The following is a 19,748-nucleotide window of genomic DNA, read 5'->3' as shown; positions in this document are numbered from 1 at the left end:
TTCGTAAACCGAAAATCCGTAAACCGAGGTGTTCATAAACCGAGGTTCCACTGTACTCAATATTGTTGGCTCGTATCATTGCTCCCCCCCCTTTAAAGCCATTTATCATTCATTTATCATTAAAACTGAACATATGAAGGAAAGGGTCATAATTCTGTAGCAGGGCACATGTTTTTGAAGCAGAAGGCACCAGGATCTACAGGAACAAGACATTCACTGCGTGCGGAAAACATGCTGTTAGAGAGACGGGGTCAAGCCTAACTGTTACCCAGAGACATTAGTATGTCATGGAGGGAGAGAGTTTGTTAGTTCCATCTTCTGAAGCTCAGACACAACCTGACCATCTTAGTGACAAGTCAGGCCTGCATGCTACGGACCTGAAAGCTTTATAGCAGCTCGTGCTGGGGAATTGGCTCTTGGGGATCACTTGCGTTCCAGAACCAAGAGGATTTGGGGGCAGTCAGGCTACCATCCTCTTGTCAACCTGTCTGCAGTTTCATCTCCCACCCTCTGGCCCCCGGGGGGTACAGGGAACAGAGAATTGGTGACAGGGCCCCCATTGAAACTGGCTCCCTTTGCTACAGAGTTGTTATTTTCACTGGAAGCTCCTCCCACATTCTCTCTCCTGGCCTATCGCCCTCGCTTCCTTCACCTGTCAAAACTTGTCCTCTCATCCATAAGGATTAGGAACCTGCTCTTGTCTTTTGAAACGAACGCTTCTCTGGAATATCCACAAATTTGTGGTGTCCACAAATAAAGTCCAGGGAATGTTGGGAGGTGGGGAGGCTGCAGGCGACATCAAATGCCTCTGTGAGCAGAGCCTGCTTCCTCCCCCTTCCTAAAACAATGGGAGACGCGTCTCTCCTGTGACTTCAGAGCCTGCTCTTTCCAACCCATTCCTTGTGTAAGGCTTCCTGCAGCGTTACTACCCTTCCCTCTCCCCCCACCTTCTCAGTTAATTACATCCTCCAAATGGCCCCCCCAGGCTGCTGCTTCCTGCGCTGCTTAAGCATGCCCTGAACTGCAGCCATGGTTCAGCGGAGGGGGTGGGTGGGTGGGTTGCAAGGAGGGCAGACAAGCTAAGTGTGTGTCGGATTTAGGAGGAAAGCCAGACACTCCTTCTGTTTTCCCTTTGTTGGATACAGTGACCCAATTTAGGAACTCTGTTCCCCACCCCCCAATCCTCCAATTTGATTTTGCATTGTGCTTCAGTTAACCCAGGCTGTGAGCACAGTGACACACAGCAGCTGCACCACCTGGGGGTGGGCAGGGTTCATTTTTTCCCCTTTTGTGGTCTTTGTTTAATATTTTAATTCTAGCCCTAGAACCTGGGAGGGTGTAGAAATAAGCAACTGCACAGAGGGAGCCCCCTGGGGTGGGGGGAAGAGCACTGTTTAAATCACCTGGTGAGAAGAGTCCTTTGTTGCCCATTTTCTTTGCTAGATCCCCAGCATCACTTTCTGGCAGCTAAGAGAGAGCAGCATCCCATGAGATCAAGGCAATGTCTGCTCAGTTACCCTTCTGCCCCTTGCCCGCTGCTCAGAACAAGACTTTGATTTATAACATGGTGCCCTATGCCGTTGGACTCCCAGCTCCCATCATCCCTTGCTGACCGGGGCTGATGGGAGTTGGAGTCCAGCAACATCTGGAAGTGTTAGCAACCCCTGCACAGCATGTTTGCTTTACAGTGGAACCTCGGTTTATGAACACCTCGGTTTACCAATTTTCGGTTTGCGAATGCCGTGGACCCATCTGGAACAGATTAATTCACTTTCCATTACTTTCAATCGGAAAGTTCGCTTCAGTTTATGAACGCTTCGGTTTATGAACAGACTTCCGGAACCATTACACCCATGCTTCGGGTTAAGTACGCTTCAGGTTGAGTACTCCGCGGACCCGTCTGGAACAGATTAATCCACTTTCCATTACTTTCAATGGGAAAGTTCGCTTCAGTTTATGAACACTTCAGTTTACGTACTCCGCGGACCATCTGGAACAGATTAATCCACTTTCCATTACTTTCAATGGGAAAGTTCGCTTCAGTTTATGAACGCTTCAGTTTATGAACAGACTTCTGGAACCAATTGTGTTCATAAACCGAGGCACCACTGTATTTGTATTTAGCAAACACTGAGGATTGAACCATCAGCTGATGTGTGAGGGGTGTGGGTGTGCATGTTCATCATGTTTTCTGTAGGGATTGGCTGTGCGCTCCAGTTGCCTCCGGGAAACTGGCATGAGCAGCTGAACCGAGCAGGATTGATGGGTTCGATAGATAGTGCTTTCTGCAGGGCTCGGCTGTACCGAGCCATCAGCTGCCATCAGGATGGTGTCACCTGATTGACAGGTGGGGTGCTTTCACAAATATGGCTGAGCAGGTCAAATGGGAACCCCTAGTAGCCCAAGACTGCCCCATGGGCTGAAGGTCCCCCACCGGCAACAATGAAGAAACCATGTGAGAATGACAGGATTGCATGAAAAGGGTTGTGTATGTTTGTTTTTGGTGGTGGTTTGAAGATCAGAAATGAGTGTCCACGTTGCCTGAGCAAAGTTGCAATGCAGACTTAGAATAGGGATCAGTCTCCAGGACAAATGTACTGTGTAGAGCACAAAGCAGTACAAAACAGGCGCTGTTGAGTAATGGTGGTTTTCCTAAGGCTGCTTTGAGCTGGTTCATGTGTGTTAGGCTTTCTTTGCACAGAACATTGGGAAACGGTGCAAAACTTGCATGTAGATTGACAGGTGTGCCACCCCTTCAGAATATCCTTGCCAATGGCCTTCCTAATACAGTGGCTAGAATTTAGGAGCAAACTTCTGTGATGGGCTTCCTTTGGCAAGGAGTTTCCAAGAGAAAGGTACCATTATGAAGAAAGCCCTGGGTGTCAGAGCCATCCTCTGAGCCTCAGACAACAGGGGCATATACTTGATGATGACCTTAAGGTGCAAGGTGTGCCCAGGATCCAGACTGGGAATTTGTATTGTATTACATGTTGCATTGTGGTAGGCATGATGAGAAGCCACAGCCAATTGTGGCATCTTAGCATCCATACACAAGAAAAAAGGCTTTGCGATGCTACCATGATGTATAGCAGGCATCCCCAAACTTTGGCCCTCCAGATGTTTTGGACTACAATTCCCATCATCCCTGACCACTGGTCCTCTTAGCTAGGGATCATGGGAGTTGTAGGCCAAAACATCTGGAGGGCCGCAGTTTGGGGATGCCTGATGTATAGTTTCATGAGGATTTCATGAAAACTCAATGTGTTTTCTAACCTGATACTTTCTGGTGTGCTTTGAGCATAGCAGCACTTGCCATGGACCGTTACTCTTAACTCCTTGCACACAAACTCATCCCCATCTCCTGTACCTCTTTTTTAAACCTCCTGTCTTGTCTCATCTTCCTGCTTAAATGACTGAAAATAGAAGGCTGGATTTTTAATAATTCTGCAGAGGCCCGAGACTGTAACAATAGGGACATAATTGAATTATTCAAAGCCGCTTTTCTTCCCAGTAGTTTTGTGCCACTCAAAGGTCTGACGTAATTCTTTCCCAAACTTTGAAACATTCTTCTAATTTTGCTTATCATTCTGTTACATTCTCTTGCTTACTGCTACTGTGTTAGATCAGGGGTGGGGGAACTTTTCCTCAGCCTGAGGGGCCACATTCCCTTCTAGAGAACCTTTTGAGGGCCACATGCCAGTGGTGGCCAGGGGCAACAGTAGGTGGGGGGTCACTTAATAGGGCTAGGTAACATACTGATTACCCTCCAAAACTGGTTTGAAGTCCACATCGTGATATCGGTTTCACCCTTTTTGACCAGGCAATATATCACAAATCATGGTGGGTAGGTGGGCTATGCAAAAATCACAATGTGGGAAAAAACCGTGCAGCCGCTCAGTTGCCTCTACATAGCTCCATCCTTATTTCAGGCATTTTGATAGATCAGTATATATCACAATGTTTATCTGGTGATATATCACAGTGTTGAAAACCAGATATTGTCCAGCCTGTTATGTACTGAGCTGAATCCTACCGGTAGAACAATAGGATTCAGAATCAGCAGTCTGATTGGTCCGCAGGAGCTACCCAATCCAACTCCAGGTGGAAGCGAATCCGTAACCTGATTGGCCTGCGGGAGCAGCCAATCAGGCGGCTGGCAGAAGTGAATCTGCAACCTGATTGGCCTGTAGGAGCAGCCAATCAGGCTGCAGGCAGAAGTCAATCCACAACCTGATTGGCCCACAGGTGTAGCCTTGAAGTAGCCAATCACGCAAGGCCCATTGTGTAAATAATGTATATAAGCAGATGGTTTTGGGAAAAGAGCCATTCTTCTCTTCTTCTCCTTGATGACTATGAGCTGAATAAAGAGCATGAAATTCACTCTCGACTCCGAGTATATTTCACAGCCCTAGTCACTAATGTAAATTTTACCTTTCGTACAGTAGCCTAGTTTTTTATACATGCACGCCCCTCTGTACCCTCCACCCACGCAAGCAAGAGTCGACATCAGAATTCGAAGACTGCTTCTGTTAGCTAATGGTGGTGGTGGTGGGGAGGGAATGCCTCTACAACGGAAGCAGAACGGTAAAACAATCCCCAGTAAGGTCATCGTTAGAGCGCTATTGGAACTTGGGCCTCCCATATCCAAAGCTCACCCTCTGCCCACTGGCCCTCCGAGCTAGGGCCAAATGACACAGGTATGGCCAGGGTGCTGTTGTGCTCGTGTCCCTGCTCTTTGTGGCCTTCTGGTCAGCCACCGGGAGAACAGGGTGCTGGAATAGATGGGCCACTGGTCTGGCCCAGTGTGGCTTTTCCTGTGTTAGGCTTGCCACTTAAATTGGAAGGGAAAGCAGCTGTGTGGGGCCCTGGTGTGGGTCCTTCTCTTGCTCTTTATTTGGGCCCAGCGCCAGGTTTTTTTTTGCCCAGCCCCACCCTCTGACAGCTATTGGGGGCACGTTAGGGACCCAGGTGGCGCTGTGGGTAAAATCACAGAGTCTAGGGCTTGCTGATCAGAAGGTCGGCGGTTCGAATCCCCGCGACGGGGTGAGCTCCCGTTGCTCGGTCCCAGCTCCTGCCCACCTAGCAGTTTGAAAGCACATCAAAGTGCAAGTAGATAAATAGGGACCGCTCCAGCGGGAAGGTAAACGGCGTTTCCGTGCGCTGCTCTGGCTCGCCAGAAGCAGCTTTGTCATGCTGGCCACATGACCCGGAAGCTGTCTGCGGACAAACGCCGGCTCCCTCGGCCTATAGAGCGAGATGAGCGCCGCAACCCCAGAGTCGTCCGTGACTGGACCTGATGGTCAGGGGCCCCTTTACATATATAATTTTTATTAAATTTTCTGTTTTACAATTTAGAATACTTGTTTAAACACCCTTAAAATATCAATGACTTCCCTTCTTATCTTTCCATGGTTCATTTTGCATATCATAAATCCCTGCATATTTTACATAAACTAAACCATCCAGTATTCCATTATCGCATCCATCAGAACTTATTTACACTGTTGAATTTATCTTAATGCTGCCCACGTTTTCAAGTGTACACAATTTCCCCCATATATTTAGTAAACACTTTCCAATCTTCTCTAAACATATGCTCTTCTTGTTCTATGTGTTAAGTCCGCAAGCAGCGCATATTCCATCCTCTTAAGTTGCCGCTCTTCTTTAGTTGGGACCTCGCTCATTTTCCATTTTGGGGCTCAAGCCAGCCTTGAGCCACATGACTCCCTACCTCCTTTCAATATCAAAGTTAGCAACATAAGCATGCATGTTTAAGGTAATCCCAAGCACCGATGGGGCACCCGCCAGGCCACTCCAGCCACCTGAGAGCTTGCTCCTAATTTCCTTTAAAAGGTAAAGGGACCCCTGACCATTAGGTCCAGTCGTGATCGACTCTGGGGTTGTGCGCTCATCTCGTATTATTGGCCGAGGGAGCCAGCGTACAGCTTCCAGGTCATGTGGCCAGCATGACAAAGCCGCTTCTGGCAAAACAGAGCAGCACATGGAAACGCCGTTTACCTTCCCGCTGTAGCGGTTCCTATTTATCTACTTGCATTTTGATGTGCTTTCGAACTGCTAGGTTGGCAGGAGCTGGGACCGAGCAACGGGAGCTCACCCCGTCGCAGGGATTCGAACCGCCGACCTTCTGATCAGCAAGCCCTAGGCTCTGTGGTTTAACCCACAGCGCCACCTGGGTCCCTCATTTCCTTTACCAATTGACTAATCCAGTCATTGACTACCCTGCTTGCTTGCTTTCTCTCTGCAGCCTGCCCCTTTCCTCCTTTGTCGCTGTGTTATTGGCAACGGGATTCTGCTGCTGTTGGGATACGTGGCCAGAGACCCAGTAGTGACCTCTTGCTCTGCCTCTTCCCCCCCCCCAGCTGACAGGAATCCACAGCAATTTCCTTGTCCAGGCATACATCCCTAACATATCATTAATCCTTCCTGCAAGCGAGCTTGAAATATTGATGCTAATTGCTCTCCTTGCCAGCACATTAAGCAGCTCACACTAACGAACCATGCTCGCTTCTGTGGTGTGGTGGTGGTGTTTCTTAAATAGAGGAGACCTAATGGACTCTAGGCTTAGAGATGGCCGGTGTTACCCAGAATCCTCTGGGACCCAGGTGGCGCTGTGGTTAAACCACTGAGCCTAGGGCTTGCTGATCAGAAGGTTGGCGGTTCGAATCCCTGTGACGGGGTGAGCTCCCGTTGCTTGGTCCCAGCTCCTGCCAACCTAGCAGTTCGAAAGCACGTCAAAATGCAAGTAGATAAATAGGAACCGCTACAGCGGGAAGGTAAACGGCGTTTCCGTGTGCTGCTCTGGTTTTCCAGAAGCGGCTTTGTCATGCTGGCCACATGACCTGGAAGCTATACGCCGGCTCCCTCGGCCAATAATGCGAGATGAGTGCACAACCCCAGAGTCGGTCATGACTGGACCTAATGGTCAGGGGTCCCTTTACCTTTACCTAATGGACTCTAGGCTTAGAGATGGCCGGTGTTACCCAGAATCCTCTTGGTGGTGGTGATGGTTTGTCATGATTGGTACTGAATACTCTTACAGGGATGGGTAGCTTCCGGGTCCAGGAAGCTTATGGCCTGTAGCCAATAAGAGAAGGTTAAGGGGTGATGTGATAGCCATGTTCAAATATATGAAAGGATGTCATATGGAGGAGGGAGAAAGATTGTTTTAAGCTGCTCCAGAGAAGCGGACACGGAGCAATGAATTCAAACTACAAGAAAGAAGATTCCACCAAAACATTAGGAAGAACTTCCTGACAGTAAGAGCTGTTCGGCAGTGAAATTTTCTACCAAGGAGTGTGGTGGAGTCTCTTTCTTTGGAGGTCTTTAAGCAGAGGCTTGACAGGCATATGTCAAGAATGCTTTGGTGGTGTTTCCTGCTTGGCAGGGGGTTGGACTGGATGGCTTTGTGGTCTCTTCCAACTCTATGATTCTATGATTCTACCTCCCTGACTCTCCTTTGCTCTTTTCCTTGCAGGGGGAGCTGTTAAGCCCATGTCGCTGCGACGGGTCTGTCCGCTGCACCCACCAGCCCTGCCTGATTCGCTGGATCAGCGAGAGAGGTTCTTGGAGCTGCGAGCTGTGCTACTTCAAATACCAGGTCTTAGCCATTAGCACAAAGAATCCCTTGCAGGTAAGCACCGAAACGGCTAAAGTCATACTCTGCAACGCTTCTCTGATGAAAATTTTACTATTTATACCCTGTCCACCTGGCTGGGCTGCCCCAGCCATTCTGGGTGGCTTCGAACATATATAAAAAATACAATAAAACGTTAAACATTTTTCAAAAAAACTTCCCTATACACGGCTGCCTTCTGATGTCTTGTATAGTTACTTATCTGCTTGGCTCGGGGTCACGTAATTCCATACCCTCCAACATATCTCCAATGAAAGTAGGGATGTCCTAAGGAAAATCTGGACATTCTGGGGTCAAATTGGAAACCGGGACGGCTTCTGTAAATCTGGGACTGTCCCTGGAATATAGGAACACTTTGCGGGTCTGCTGAAACCCTGGTTGATGAATTATTTTTTTTACCAGCAGGCCACATGTTGTAGGGAGGAGGGGAGTCAGCAGCAAATCATGACAGATGAAGTGCATGTGTGTGAGCACACATACATATACAGTGGTACCTCGCAAGACGAATGCCCTGCAAGACGAATTTTTCGCAAGACGGATGCGTCTTGCGATCTGATGGTGACTCGCAAGACGAATTAGTTTTGCGAAAAATTCGTCTTGCAAATTGCGGTTTCCCATAGGAATGCATTGAAATTTAATTAAAAGAAATTTCAATGCATTCCTATGGGAAACCGCGATTCGCGAGACGAATTTTTTCCCAAAACGAATTGACTCGCGGAACAAATTAAATTCGCCTTGCGAGGCACCACTGTACAGGCCTGCCAATCAGTCTTAACTACCCAACAAAGATTCTGGTAGCCATACATTCATCACCCATTGTGCTGTGTTGTGCACATTTCACCTGGTGAAGCCTTTATTGTGCTTCAGGATTGCTCCACAAACTGAGGGTATGACTTTGGAAGCATTCAGAGCGCCCCCTGTGGTTGCACATTGTAGAAAACCCTGTCTGCCATTCTCAAGCCTTCCTCAGTAAGGAGATTAGTAAGTTTTCAAGGAACCTGAGGATATATCCTGCAGCACATTCCAAAAACCAGTATCCTGTGGCATCCCCCCCCCACTCTGTTCTATTCCCATTATCTGGTTTGGTCACAGGGTGTGGAAAGGAAGCCATGGGAAGCAGCAGCATGGGGAGTCGTCCTACTCAGAGTAGACGCGTTGAAATTGATGGGCCTAAGTTAGTTGTGTCTATCAATTTCAGTGGTTCTGTTCTGAACAGGGCCAGCACTGGCTACAATGCTTGGAATGGGCCGTAAATAATAATAATAATAATAATAATAATAATAATAATAATAATAATAATAATAATAATACTGTAGTAATACTAATAATAGGGACCCAGGTGGCGCTGTGGTTAAACCACTGAGCCTAGGGCTTGCTGATCAGAAGGTCGGCGGTTCGAATCCCTGTGACGGGGTGAGCTCCCATTCCTTGGTCCCAGCTCCTGCCAACCTAGCAGTTCGAAAGCACGTCAAAATGCAAGTAGATCAGGGGTGTCAAACTCAAATTCATCAGGGGCCGCATCAGCAGTTTGGTCACCCTCAAAGGGCCGGTTGTATCTGTAGGACTATGTGTCCACTCTTTATTATCATAAATTATTGTCACTGCATTCAATTATTACTGTTTTTTGTAATAATGTAAGTAATAACTAGCTCTGAAAGCAGAAACATAGTCAGAATAATGGCAAGTAGATATTCAAATGTACAATTATTGTACAATTTATTGAAAAATGATTTTTGGTAACTGCACTGGGTGGTGGAGGCTCGCTAGGGTTTCATGCAGGACCTTTGCAGAGCTACTAGTACCTGGAGATGCTGGGGTCCTTCTACATGCAGGACAGATGTTCTGCCAGTGAGCCACCACCGTTCACCAAAGGGACTGGCTGAGGTTGACTCACTGGAGCTGCTCTCCTGCTTCCAGGGTTTAAGGGCCAGAAGTATAAAGCAGCATCCTATGTTTCTGAGGAGAGGGAGAGGGAGGGGAGGGAGGGAGGGAGGGAGGAAGAAAAGAGGGAGTGGGAGGGAGAGAGGAAGGAAGGAAAGAGGGGAGAGAAAGAAGAGTAGGAAATAAGGAAGGGAATAAAGAAGGAAAGAAAAAGAAAGAGGGAGAGAAGACGGAAAGGGAGAAATAAGGAAGGAAGTAGAGGGAAAGAAAGAATAAGAATGAGGGAGAGGAAGAAAGATGGGAAGGACAGAAGGAAGAAAGGAAGGAAGGAAGAAAGAAAAGAGGGAGCAGGAGGGAGAGAGGAAGGAAAGAGGTGAGAGAAAGAAGAGTAGGAAAGAAGGAATAAAGAAGGAAAGAAAAAGAAAGAGGGAGGGAAGACAGAGATAAAGAAGGAAGGAAGGAGAGGGAAAGAAAGAATAAGAACGAGAGAGAGGAAGAAAGAAAGGGAAGGGGGGGTCGCCGCCTTGATTCATCGCCAGAAAAGAGCGCGAAGGGACCCAGGGGCAAAAAGCATTTCCCGTGCAGCGTGAGGCAGCGGGTGTCCGTTTTAGGAGAAGTGCGTAAAGCCTCAGAGTTGCACGTTCGTGAGGCTGAGCTGTGGCAGGAGGAGGAGGCGGCTTGCCGGGTCGGTGCCCGGCAGCGCCGTGTGGAGAGTCCCGAGCCTCTGGGATGCAGCAGTGCTCTGTAGCACTTTGAATCCTCCTCCTCCTCCACGCGGCGCTGCTGGGTGCTTTGTGCTTCAGCAGCAGCAGCTGTTTCCAGGCACCGAGCCGTGGCAGGAGGAGGATTCAAAGTGCTACAGAGCACTGCTGCGTCGCAGAGGCTCGGGACTCTCCATGCGGCGCTGCTCCGGCCGCCTTTCTACCCCCCCCCCGCCCCAGCTGTTTGTCGGCGCTTTGTCGGCGCGGTGCTTCAGCAGCAAGGTCCCACTGCTGGGTCCCGCTGGCTGGGGCGCTCGGCGGGCCACATGACGAGGTCTGGCGGGCCGGATTTGGCCCCCGGGCCTTGTGTTTGACACCCGTGAAGTAGATAAATAGGAACCGCTACAGCGGGAAGGTAAACGGTGTTTCCATGTGCTGCTCTGGTTTGCCAGAAGCGGCTTTGTGATGCTGGCCACATGACCTGGAAGCTATACACCGGCTTCCTCGGCCAATAATGCGAGATGAGCGCGCAACCCCAGAGTTGGTCACGACTGGACCTAATGGTCAGGGGTCCCTTTACTATTAGTACCTTTAATACTAATAATACTAATAATAATGCTTTTTATTTATACCCTGCCCATCTAGCTGGGTTCCCCCAGTCACTCTGGGCCGCGCCCAACAGATTAAAAACAGAATCAAACATCAAACATTAAACATTTCCCTAAACATTTGTATATTTGTAGCAGAATGATTTTGCCAATGCCCAAGCTCTCTGTATTGCATTTGTTGTGCATTGACACCCTAAGATTCTGCACCCCTCGGCCTCATGGGAAAATCCTGTCTTGACTCGTTCTGCCCATCATTTGGCAAAGTACATGCAACAAAAAACTCCGTTACGAACACAATTAGTTGGCTATGTAAACATGCGTAACTGGCTGTTGTAACAGAATGTGCGAAATCTTATTCAAAACTTTGTTCAAAAATTTATCAGATTAACAAGATCAACATAAGTCTTGTTAACCTGATAAATTCTTGAACAAAGTTTTGAATAAGATTTCTCACATTCTGTTAAAGCAGCCAGTTACGCATGTTTACACAGCCATCATTTGGCAAAAGCACCCTACCAGCATTCGCTCCCATGCGCTGTTTTTCCTTCCCACCCCCAGTGGCAGGCGATTTCCCTGACGGTGATTGAAAAGGTACAGATTGCAGCCATCATCCTGGGTTCCCTCTTCCTCATCGCCAGCATCTCGTGGCTCATCTGGTCATCCCTCAGCCCCTCGGCCAAGTGGCAGCGGCAGGACCTGCTCTTCCAGATCTGCTATGGGATGTACGGCTTTATGGACATCGTCTGCATAGGTGAGTGAGTCCAGCCAGCCAAGCCCACTTTTGTTGCTTAGAAAAACAAATGGGAGGGTTCCCCCCATTTTGCTCTCACCGCTAGTGCGATCCCTGCAGCTTGCTGGATGCAGGGAAAAGGAAAATCAATGCTTCGTCTGCTCTGTGATTCCCTTGTGGAATTCGATGTAAAGGAATTTGATGGTAGATTTCAGGAGATTTCTAACCATTAGGAAAGGCCAGTTCTGAAGTAGTGCCTCCTGGCAATAGTCTTGGCAGCACAGTAACACAGGAAATGAGATTAGGATGGGGGAAGGTATGCTTCTACTGAGGTCAGAAAGCAGTTCTCCGTAGACAAGTTTTGTTGCATCCTACTTTTTGACCCAGGTGGCGCTGTGGTTAAACCACTGAGCCTAGGGCTTGCAGATCAGAAGGTCGGCGGTTCGAATCCCTGTGACGGGGTGAGCTCCCGTTGCTTGGTCCCAGCTCCTGCCAGCCTAGCAGTTCGAAAGCACGTCAAAGCGCAAGTAGATAAATAGGAACCGCTACAGCGGGAAGGTAAACGGCGTTTCCATGTGCTGCTCTGGTTTGCCAGAAGCGGCTTTGTCATGCTGGCCACGTGACCTGGAAGCTATACACCGGCTTCCTCGGCAAATAATGCGAGATGAGCGCGCAACCCCAGAGTCGGTCACGACTGGACCTAATGGTCAGGGGTCCCTTTACCTTTACTTTTGCTTGAGATTGTAACGATTAGCCACCGTGTGTTAAAATCTCTTTCACCCACCTTCCCCAGCCCCTCTGGCATTTTTAAATTGCAGAGCTGTTTGTATTCCTGGACATCATACAAGCCTATTGCTGTCGCTTTCAGAATTTGTCAACCCCAAAATCTAAGCACCGTAAATCATATATACAGAGAGGGAGCGTTTAAGGATGTGGAGATGGTAAATAGTTACCAATATCTCATTGGGTCCCAGGTGCAGAGGTGGGCGGGGCTGAATGAGATTTCCATTGGGAAGGATGTGGGTTCCAGTTCTTTGCTTTGCTATTTCCCCCTCACTAGGGGGGGAAATATGGGATGCAGGTGGCGCTGTGAGTTAAACCACAGAGCCTAGGCCCTAGGGCTTGCCAATCAGAAGGCCGGCAGTTCGAATCCCCACAACGGGGTGAGCTCCCGTTGCTTGGTCCCTGCTCCTGCCAACCTAGGAGTTCGAAAGCACGTCAAAGTGCAAGTAGATAAATAGGTACCGCTCCGGCGGGAAGGTAAATGGCGTTTCCGTGTGCTGCTCTGGTTCGCCAGAAGCGGCTTAGTCATGCTGGCCACATGACCCGGAAGCTGTAAGCCAGCTGCCTTGGCCAGTAAAGCAAGATGAGCGCCGCAACCACAGAATCGTCCGCGACTGGACCTAACGGTCAGGGGTCCCTTTAACAGGGGAAATATACAAAACGAACTGTATAGGTGTGCTTAATTTGCATAGTTTATATAGGGCAATGAATGTATACATACATTTTAGACACAGAATTTTCAAATCCCCAAACTTAGCCCCGAAACCTTTATTCAGAGCCTGGGACCAGCCCCATGGCTGGTAATGATAAAGTGGGGAGTGATTTCTGAGCCTCTGCAGAGTACCTTGCTTTCGCCGCTGATGGCCAGTTGCAGCTTGCCTGAGATTAGGAATAAAAACCTGCGAGGAGGGAAGTATGTCTCCCCTGCTGAAGTTAGCCCCAGCACCTTTCATTTTATAAATTAGCCACTGCTTCTGTGGGAACCATTTGTTTTCCTAGAACCGGAACATAGGAAGCTGCCTTTATACTGAGCCAGACCATTGGCCGATCTACAATTGTATCCACAGCCTGCCAGTAGCTCTCCAGGTTTTCACACAGGAGACATTCCCAGCCCTGCCTGGAAATGCCAGAGATTCAGATCTGGGACTTCCTACATGCAAAGGAGATGCTCTGCCAGTGTGCGACATCTTTCCCCTAAGTGGCAGGGTCAGTTCAGCTTAGAATGACTACAGCACATTGCAACATCTCGCCTATCCACACACACAAACATCCCAAGGTGCCTGGAGGTGTTCGGAATTTTCTGGGAATCATTTGGAAGCAGGAAAGAGAAAACACACCCATGTTCTGAACACAGGGGAAATGAAAGGAAGTTGTAAGGCGTAGGTCTCCACACATCTGTTTGGGTAAAACGTAACATCAGAATTGGCTCTTAGTGCAGGCTTAACAGACACAAACCAGCCAGCAATGAAATGTTAACAAAAGCCTCAGGAGGCCACAGGCTTTAGCTATACTGTAGTGCTTAGAAGCCCAGCTCTCCTCTCTTAAAGTTTCTAGGCCTCATGACTACAGAGATGAGTCTTGAAAATGGGATGGCAAAAATTGGTGAAGGATCTGAAACAGTGAGACATCAGAAGCCCACATCCATTAAGTAGCTCAAGGACCAATAGCAGGATTTAATTTAAAGGGGAAATAAATGTTAAGGTGTAAGCCACAAATTGTACTTTGACGCACAGCACATTCAGGAAAGTGGTAACACAAATTATATCAATTGTGCAATGCCGTAATACACAAATTAGTCCCCGGCCTCTAACTCATGCAGTATTTCTGCTGTGACCCTTGAAGCTAATATCCTCAGAGGAAGAAGGAGCTGCCAGTCACCGAGGCTGGCATGTCATAGTGTAGTTTACTAACCACCCAGCCTTGTCCTCTGCCCACTCTTAACCTCAGCACAACCTTCTGGATCCATCTGCCCCCTCCCTTCTGTTTCCCCTCTTGTGTGCCAAGCCGTCTATTGTGACATCAAGTGTAATAAGCCAATCACCACCCTCTAAATCCCTGGGTGATTTACATAACACAATTCCAGTACTTTTAATACTCAACATGATGATAAGTTCGGAGGAGGGGGGGAGAGAAATAATGCTGCAATAACCCCTGGGTGGGGGGATATTGGGAACTCAATTGAACCCATTGTAATGATGGTGTGTCGAAGGCTATACATAGCGTAAAGGTAAAGGGACCCCTGACCATTAGGTCCAGTCGTGACCGACTCTGGGGTTGCGCGCTCATCTTGCATTATTGGCCGAGGGAGCCGGCGTATAGCTTCCAGGTCATGTGGCCAGCATGACAAAGCCGCTTCTGGCAAACCAGAGCAGCACACGGAAACGCCGTTTACCTTCCCGCCGGAGCGGTTCCTATTTATCTACTTGCATTTTGACGTGCTTTCGAACTGCTAGGTTGGCAGGAACTGGGACCGAGCAACGGGAGCTCACTCCGTCACAGGGATTTGAACCGCTGACCTTCTGATCAGCAAGCCCTAGGCTCAGTGGTTTAACCCACAGCGCCACCTGGGTCCCGATACATAGCATAGCAAACAGCTTTTCAGAACCCAGAGACCGGGAGGCGCTGCCACATTCATTTTGTGGTGCATGCATCCTTTTAAATATCTATGGTGTTCTGTGGGGCTGCCTGTGGCCACCCATTCAGGGGATGGGCCAGGCCCTCGCTTGCTGCAGTATCAGATGCTCCCAGACCATTCAATGGTGCTGTGCACACGCATTCATTTAATTGTGTCTTCCCATGATCTCTGGACATTTGGACCTGACTTCCTTTCTGAGTGAAGATATTAATCCAGGTGCCAGATTTATGTTTGTTTTGCGTGTTTGTGTTTTTGAAATACTTCACCTTGGGAATGAAGCCTGATTGCTGACAGAATAAAGTTTATGCTTGAACAGCATGGGAGATGGGAGACAACTGCTTGCAGCAGACGGCTTGTGTTGGGCTCAATATGGCCTAGTTGCCATAGTGCCATAAAACCCCTAAGTCTGCCCACCTCAATCTGAGCATGCCAAATTTTACAGGTTTCCGTGCACAATCTGTCCCCAGTAAAAGCTGTGAGCAGCTAAGGAAATTAAAAGGTGCTGGCCCGATTCGGACCAAAGGTCCACCTTAGTCTGCCATTCTGTTTGTCACAGTGCCAACCCAGATTCTTCCACTGAAGCTCAGAAGCAGGACATGAAAGAAGTAACCATCTCCCAGGCATGTTCCCACCCCAAAACCCACCAGCAATAGATTTTCAGATGCATCCTACCTAAGATCCGAAAGGTAGCCTATAGCCGTCATGACTTCTAGCCACTGATTGGCTCAGCCCCTGTGCTTTTGTCTGACCCCTTTTTAAAGCTATCACCTCTTGTTGCCATCGTCACATCCTGTTACTTATCAGAAGCTTGACATGAGTCAGCAGTGTGATGCAGCAGCTAAAAAAGCCAATGCAGTTCTGGGCTGCATCAATAGGAGTATAGCATCTAGATCAAGGGAAGTAAGAGTACCACTGTATTCCGCTCTGGTCAGATCTCACCTGGAATACTGTGTCCAGTTCTGGGCACCACAGTTCAAGAAGGATACTGACGAGCTGGAACGTGTCCAGAAGAGGGCAACCAAAATGATCAAAGGCCTGGAAACGATGCCTTATGAGGAACGGCTTAGGGAGCTGGGTATATTTAGCCTGGAGAAGAGAAGGTTAAGGGGGTGATATGAGAGCCATGTTCAAATATATAAAAGGATGTCATATAGAGGAGGGAGAAAGGTTGTTGGATTCAAACTACAAGAAAGAAGATTCCACCTAAACATTAGGAAGAACTTCCTGACAGTAAGAGCTGTTTGGCAGTGGAATTTGCTACCAAGGAGTGTGGTGGCGTCTCCTTCTTTGGAAGTCTTTAAGCAGAGGCTTGACAGCCACCTGTCAAGAATGCTTTGATGGTGTTCCCTGCTCAGCAGGGGGTTGGACTGGATGGCCCTTGTGGTCTCTTCCAACTCTATGTTTCTATGATTCTATGACCAGTGATGCTAAATTAGTCCTCGGTACATTTTGCTCTGATTGTGACAGGAACATATTTGATACTAGCAGCCTAGTCCCTGGCTTTGCTCAGGAATGGCAAGAAACCAAAACATCAGTGCAGTCTTAAAAGGTTCAGCCCGCCATCTTGATTCAAAATGGCTCCCCATTGTATCCAAGCATCAATCAAAGCCTGTTCCTTGATCTCAGAACTGTCATGCAAAATTTGGCTACAGTATCTTAAGAGGTGTTCAAATGCATAGGGAAAAGTCTCAACAGCTTTCCAAAATATATGGTAGTTGGGTGCGGAGGTGCTTTTTTAAGTACCTGAAAAGATAGGCGCACACCCACATAAGGCCTTGTGTATTTATTTTATTTTTATTCATTTAACAGAATTGGTATACTGCTCAATTGTAAAAATGCCTAAGCAGTTTACATGAAAGAAACATTTTCTACTGATTCCGTGTTAAATTTAACTTAGCTCTGATTCGAGGAAACTGTGGTCATCCAGGCATTGCTGGGCCTTAACTCTTATCAGCTGCAGCAGTGGCTGATGGCATGTGTAGTACAGCTTACTTACTTCGCCAAACCTTTACAGTGGTACCTTGGTTCTCAAACGCCTTGGTACTCAAACGCCTTGGTTCTCAAATGCCGAAAACCCGGAAGTAAGTGTTCCGGTTTTCAAACGTTTTTCGGAAGCAGAATGTCCAATGCAGTTGTAGGCTATTGTTTCTGGGGCATCTGCACCAATCAGAAGCTGCGCCTTCGTTTTCGGACATTTAGGAAGTCAAACGGACTTCTGGAACGGATTAAGTTTGGAGTCTGTTGTCAATATCAGAGCTGAACTAAGCTCCTGGAGAGCCTTATTTCATTTCAGTGGCCTAATTTGATGGGGAAAGTTGTTTTGATGTTGCTAGTGTTATACAATTGGGAACCAGCTCGTAGGCTGATCTACTCTGCCTTCATTCAGATGGTCCCCGTCATGTCTGTGGATTTGTGAACATGGGAGATGGCACATCAATCCCATTAAATGTTCGTATTGATTTTTAATTATCTTTCTATTGCTTCTTTTCTTTCTTATATTGTATGTTTTTTTATTTAAAACTTGAATTTAATGGGATACAATACAATACAATACAATACAATACAATACAATTGAAAGAAATAAAACAGGTTGTACAAATACAATTAAAAACCATACAGTACATTACATTATAATAACTACAACAGGTGGAAAAAAACCATTAAGTGGTCTCCCAAGACCCTCAGCAATTTTCAAGTGGTCCACATGGGAAAATGTTTGGGAACCACTGATCTACTACAAATTATCTAGGGATCTACCAGCAGATCCCAATCTACCATCCTCCCAGCTTTGTCTACAAGGACTGACAAGTACCCTTCTGCAGGGTTTCAAACAGAGGTCTTTCTCAACCCTACTTTGATACACCAAGGATTGAACCTGGGATTCTGCATGCAAAGCCTTGCACTCTGCCACTGAGCTTAATAGCTATTAGGTTCTCGCAGCCAAGGGTCCCTGGTTCAAGCGCTGTGCTCCTGGGCACCCATGATAATATTTACAGTGGTACCTCGGATTAAGTACTTAATTGGTTCCGGAAGTCCATACTTAAACTGAAGCGTACTTAAACTGAAGCGAACTTTCCCATTGAAAGTAATGGAAAGTGGATTAATCTGTTCCAGACGATGAAAAGCACCCCCTAAAACAGCAATTTAACTCGAATTTTACTGTCTAATGAGACCATTGATCCATAAAATGAAGGCAATAATCAATGTATTGTACTATAAAATTAATAAGACAGTATTGTAGATGATAAAAAATAAAATTATTACAGTGGTACCTCAGGTTAAGTACTTAATTGGTTCCGGGGTACCATTCGCACCCTGAAAAGTACTTAATCCGAGCAGCGATAGTGCGCGAAGCGCTGATAGATCGCTTCTGCGCATGCGCAAAGCACACAGATCGCTTCTGCGCATGCGCGAGATGCGGAACCCGGACGTAAACACTTCCGGGGCCGCGGAGTACTTAAACTGAAAGTACTCAAATCGAAGCGTACTTTAACCAAGGTATGACTGTGTAGATGCATGCTTAATCTGTTCAGTGGGCATCAGTTCCCCTTTTCTCCAGAGGTGTGTCCTGATGAGATTGTCGGCAGCTTTTGTGTCACATGCCTTTGTCGGTGGCCTCGTGCATGGTTGAAGGGGTGGGCGGCATAATTAAGGCTTGGTACACCCTGTGGCTGCCTTTGGGTTCCTCAGCAGATGGCACCGCACACCATCAATGGGAGAGAAAGCCTTTTTTAATTGGAAGCCAATGACATTCACTAAAGAGGCCGAGCCGCGTTTGTGGCACTGATGGATGAGCTCTGGCGAGACGGAATGATAACAGCTAGGCCCCTTGTGGGAAGCGAGCGGTGCGCTGTCATTGGGAAATGAATGAATGACTTTTCCATTTCCCATTGATTCAACAGGGACACGTGTCGCATGGTAATGACCCACGTTAGGCGATGGCTGGAGCTCGATTGATTGTCACTGGGTGGCATCCAGTCGGGAGATGATATTTATAACTCGCCGGTGCTCTTGGGAGCTCCAGAATATGTTGCGGGAGGGGGGGAGGGATTGTTTTTCAACACACACAGAAATAAGGAAACGGAAAAAGCCGTTACACACATGTCACCCTCTATACGCATATATCAAACCTCTGTCGCAACCTTATTCGAAAACATTGAATGAATCCCTCAGAAATTCCTGTAAATAAACCTTCCCAGACTCAGCGCCTTCCTGATGTTTTGGACTCTAGCTGTCATTAACCCCAGCCAAAGGGCCTGCACTAGCTGAGACTGTTGCATGTTTTAGCACACAAGGGCCTTGCTAATGGGGGGTCAACACTCGAAGGCCACCAATGCTGCTGTAATTGTATCAACATTGCTGATTTATTCATACACATAGTTAACAAAGACTCGCGATGCTGATTTAGCCAGGTTTTCAATATTTTGGAAAAGCTTCGTTTCCCTGCAACATTCCATCTTGCAGAATTATTTTATATGCCGATTCCTTAAGCATAACGTTAACATTATATTTTGGCATGCCCCAAAGAATAGGTTAACGTGGAGACAGGTGGAACTTACTTTTATTATCTCCGAAATAATGATATTTGCCTATTTCTAAAGGTTTCATATTATTTCACACTCCCACCAAATATATTTCATATTTGCTTAATCACAAAAACATTTCCCAGATGTTTGTTGATTCACTCTCCTGAGTCTGCACGATCCGCAAAGGCAGTTTCCCTGTCAGGAAATAATACATTTCACCCTTTTGTTAC

At 47.4% G+C, this 19,748-nt stretch overlaps 1 protein-coding gene across 1 annotated transcript in view; it reads left to right on the top strand.

Moving 5' to 3' along the window:
- Positions 1-19,748, top strand: part of MARCHF9 (membrane associated ring-CH-type finger 9) — a 47,127-nt gene that overhangs the window by 23,720 nt on the left and 3,659 nt on the right. Inside the window, exons 2-3 of the mRNA XM_035107934.3 lie at positions 7,496-7,651; positions 11,403-11,595. Coding sequence (XP_034963825.1) covers positions 7,496-7,651; positions 11,403-11,595 — 349 coding nt within the window. The remainder of the gene's footprint in view (positions 1-7,495; positions 7,652-11,402; positions 11,596-19,748) is intronic.

This window comes from Zootoca vivipara, chromosome 2 (genome assembly GCF_965207765.1).
Source record: "Zootoca vivipara chromosome 2, rZooViv2.hap1.1, whole genome shotgun sequence".
Classification (NCBI taxonomy): Eukaryota; Metazoa; Chordata; class Lepidosauria; order Squamata; family Lacertidae; genus Zootoca; species Zootoca vivipara.
This window is presented reverse-complemented; position numbering and strand designations above follow the sequence as displayed.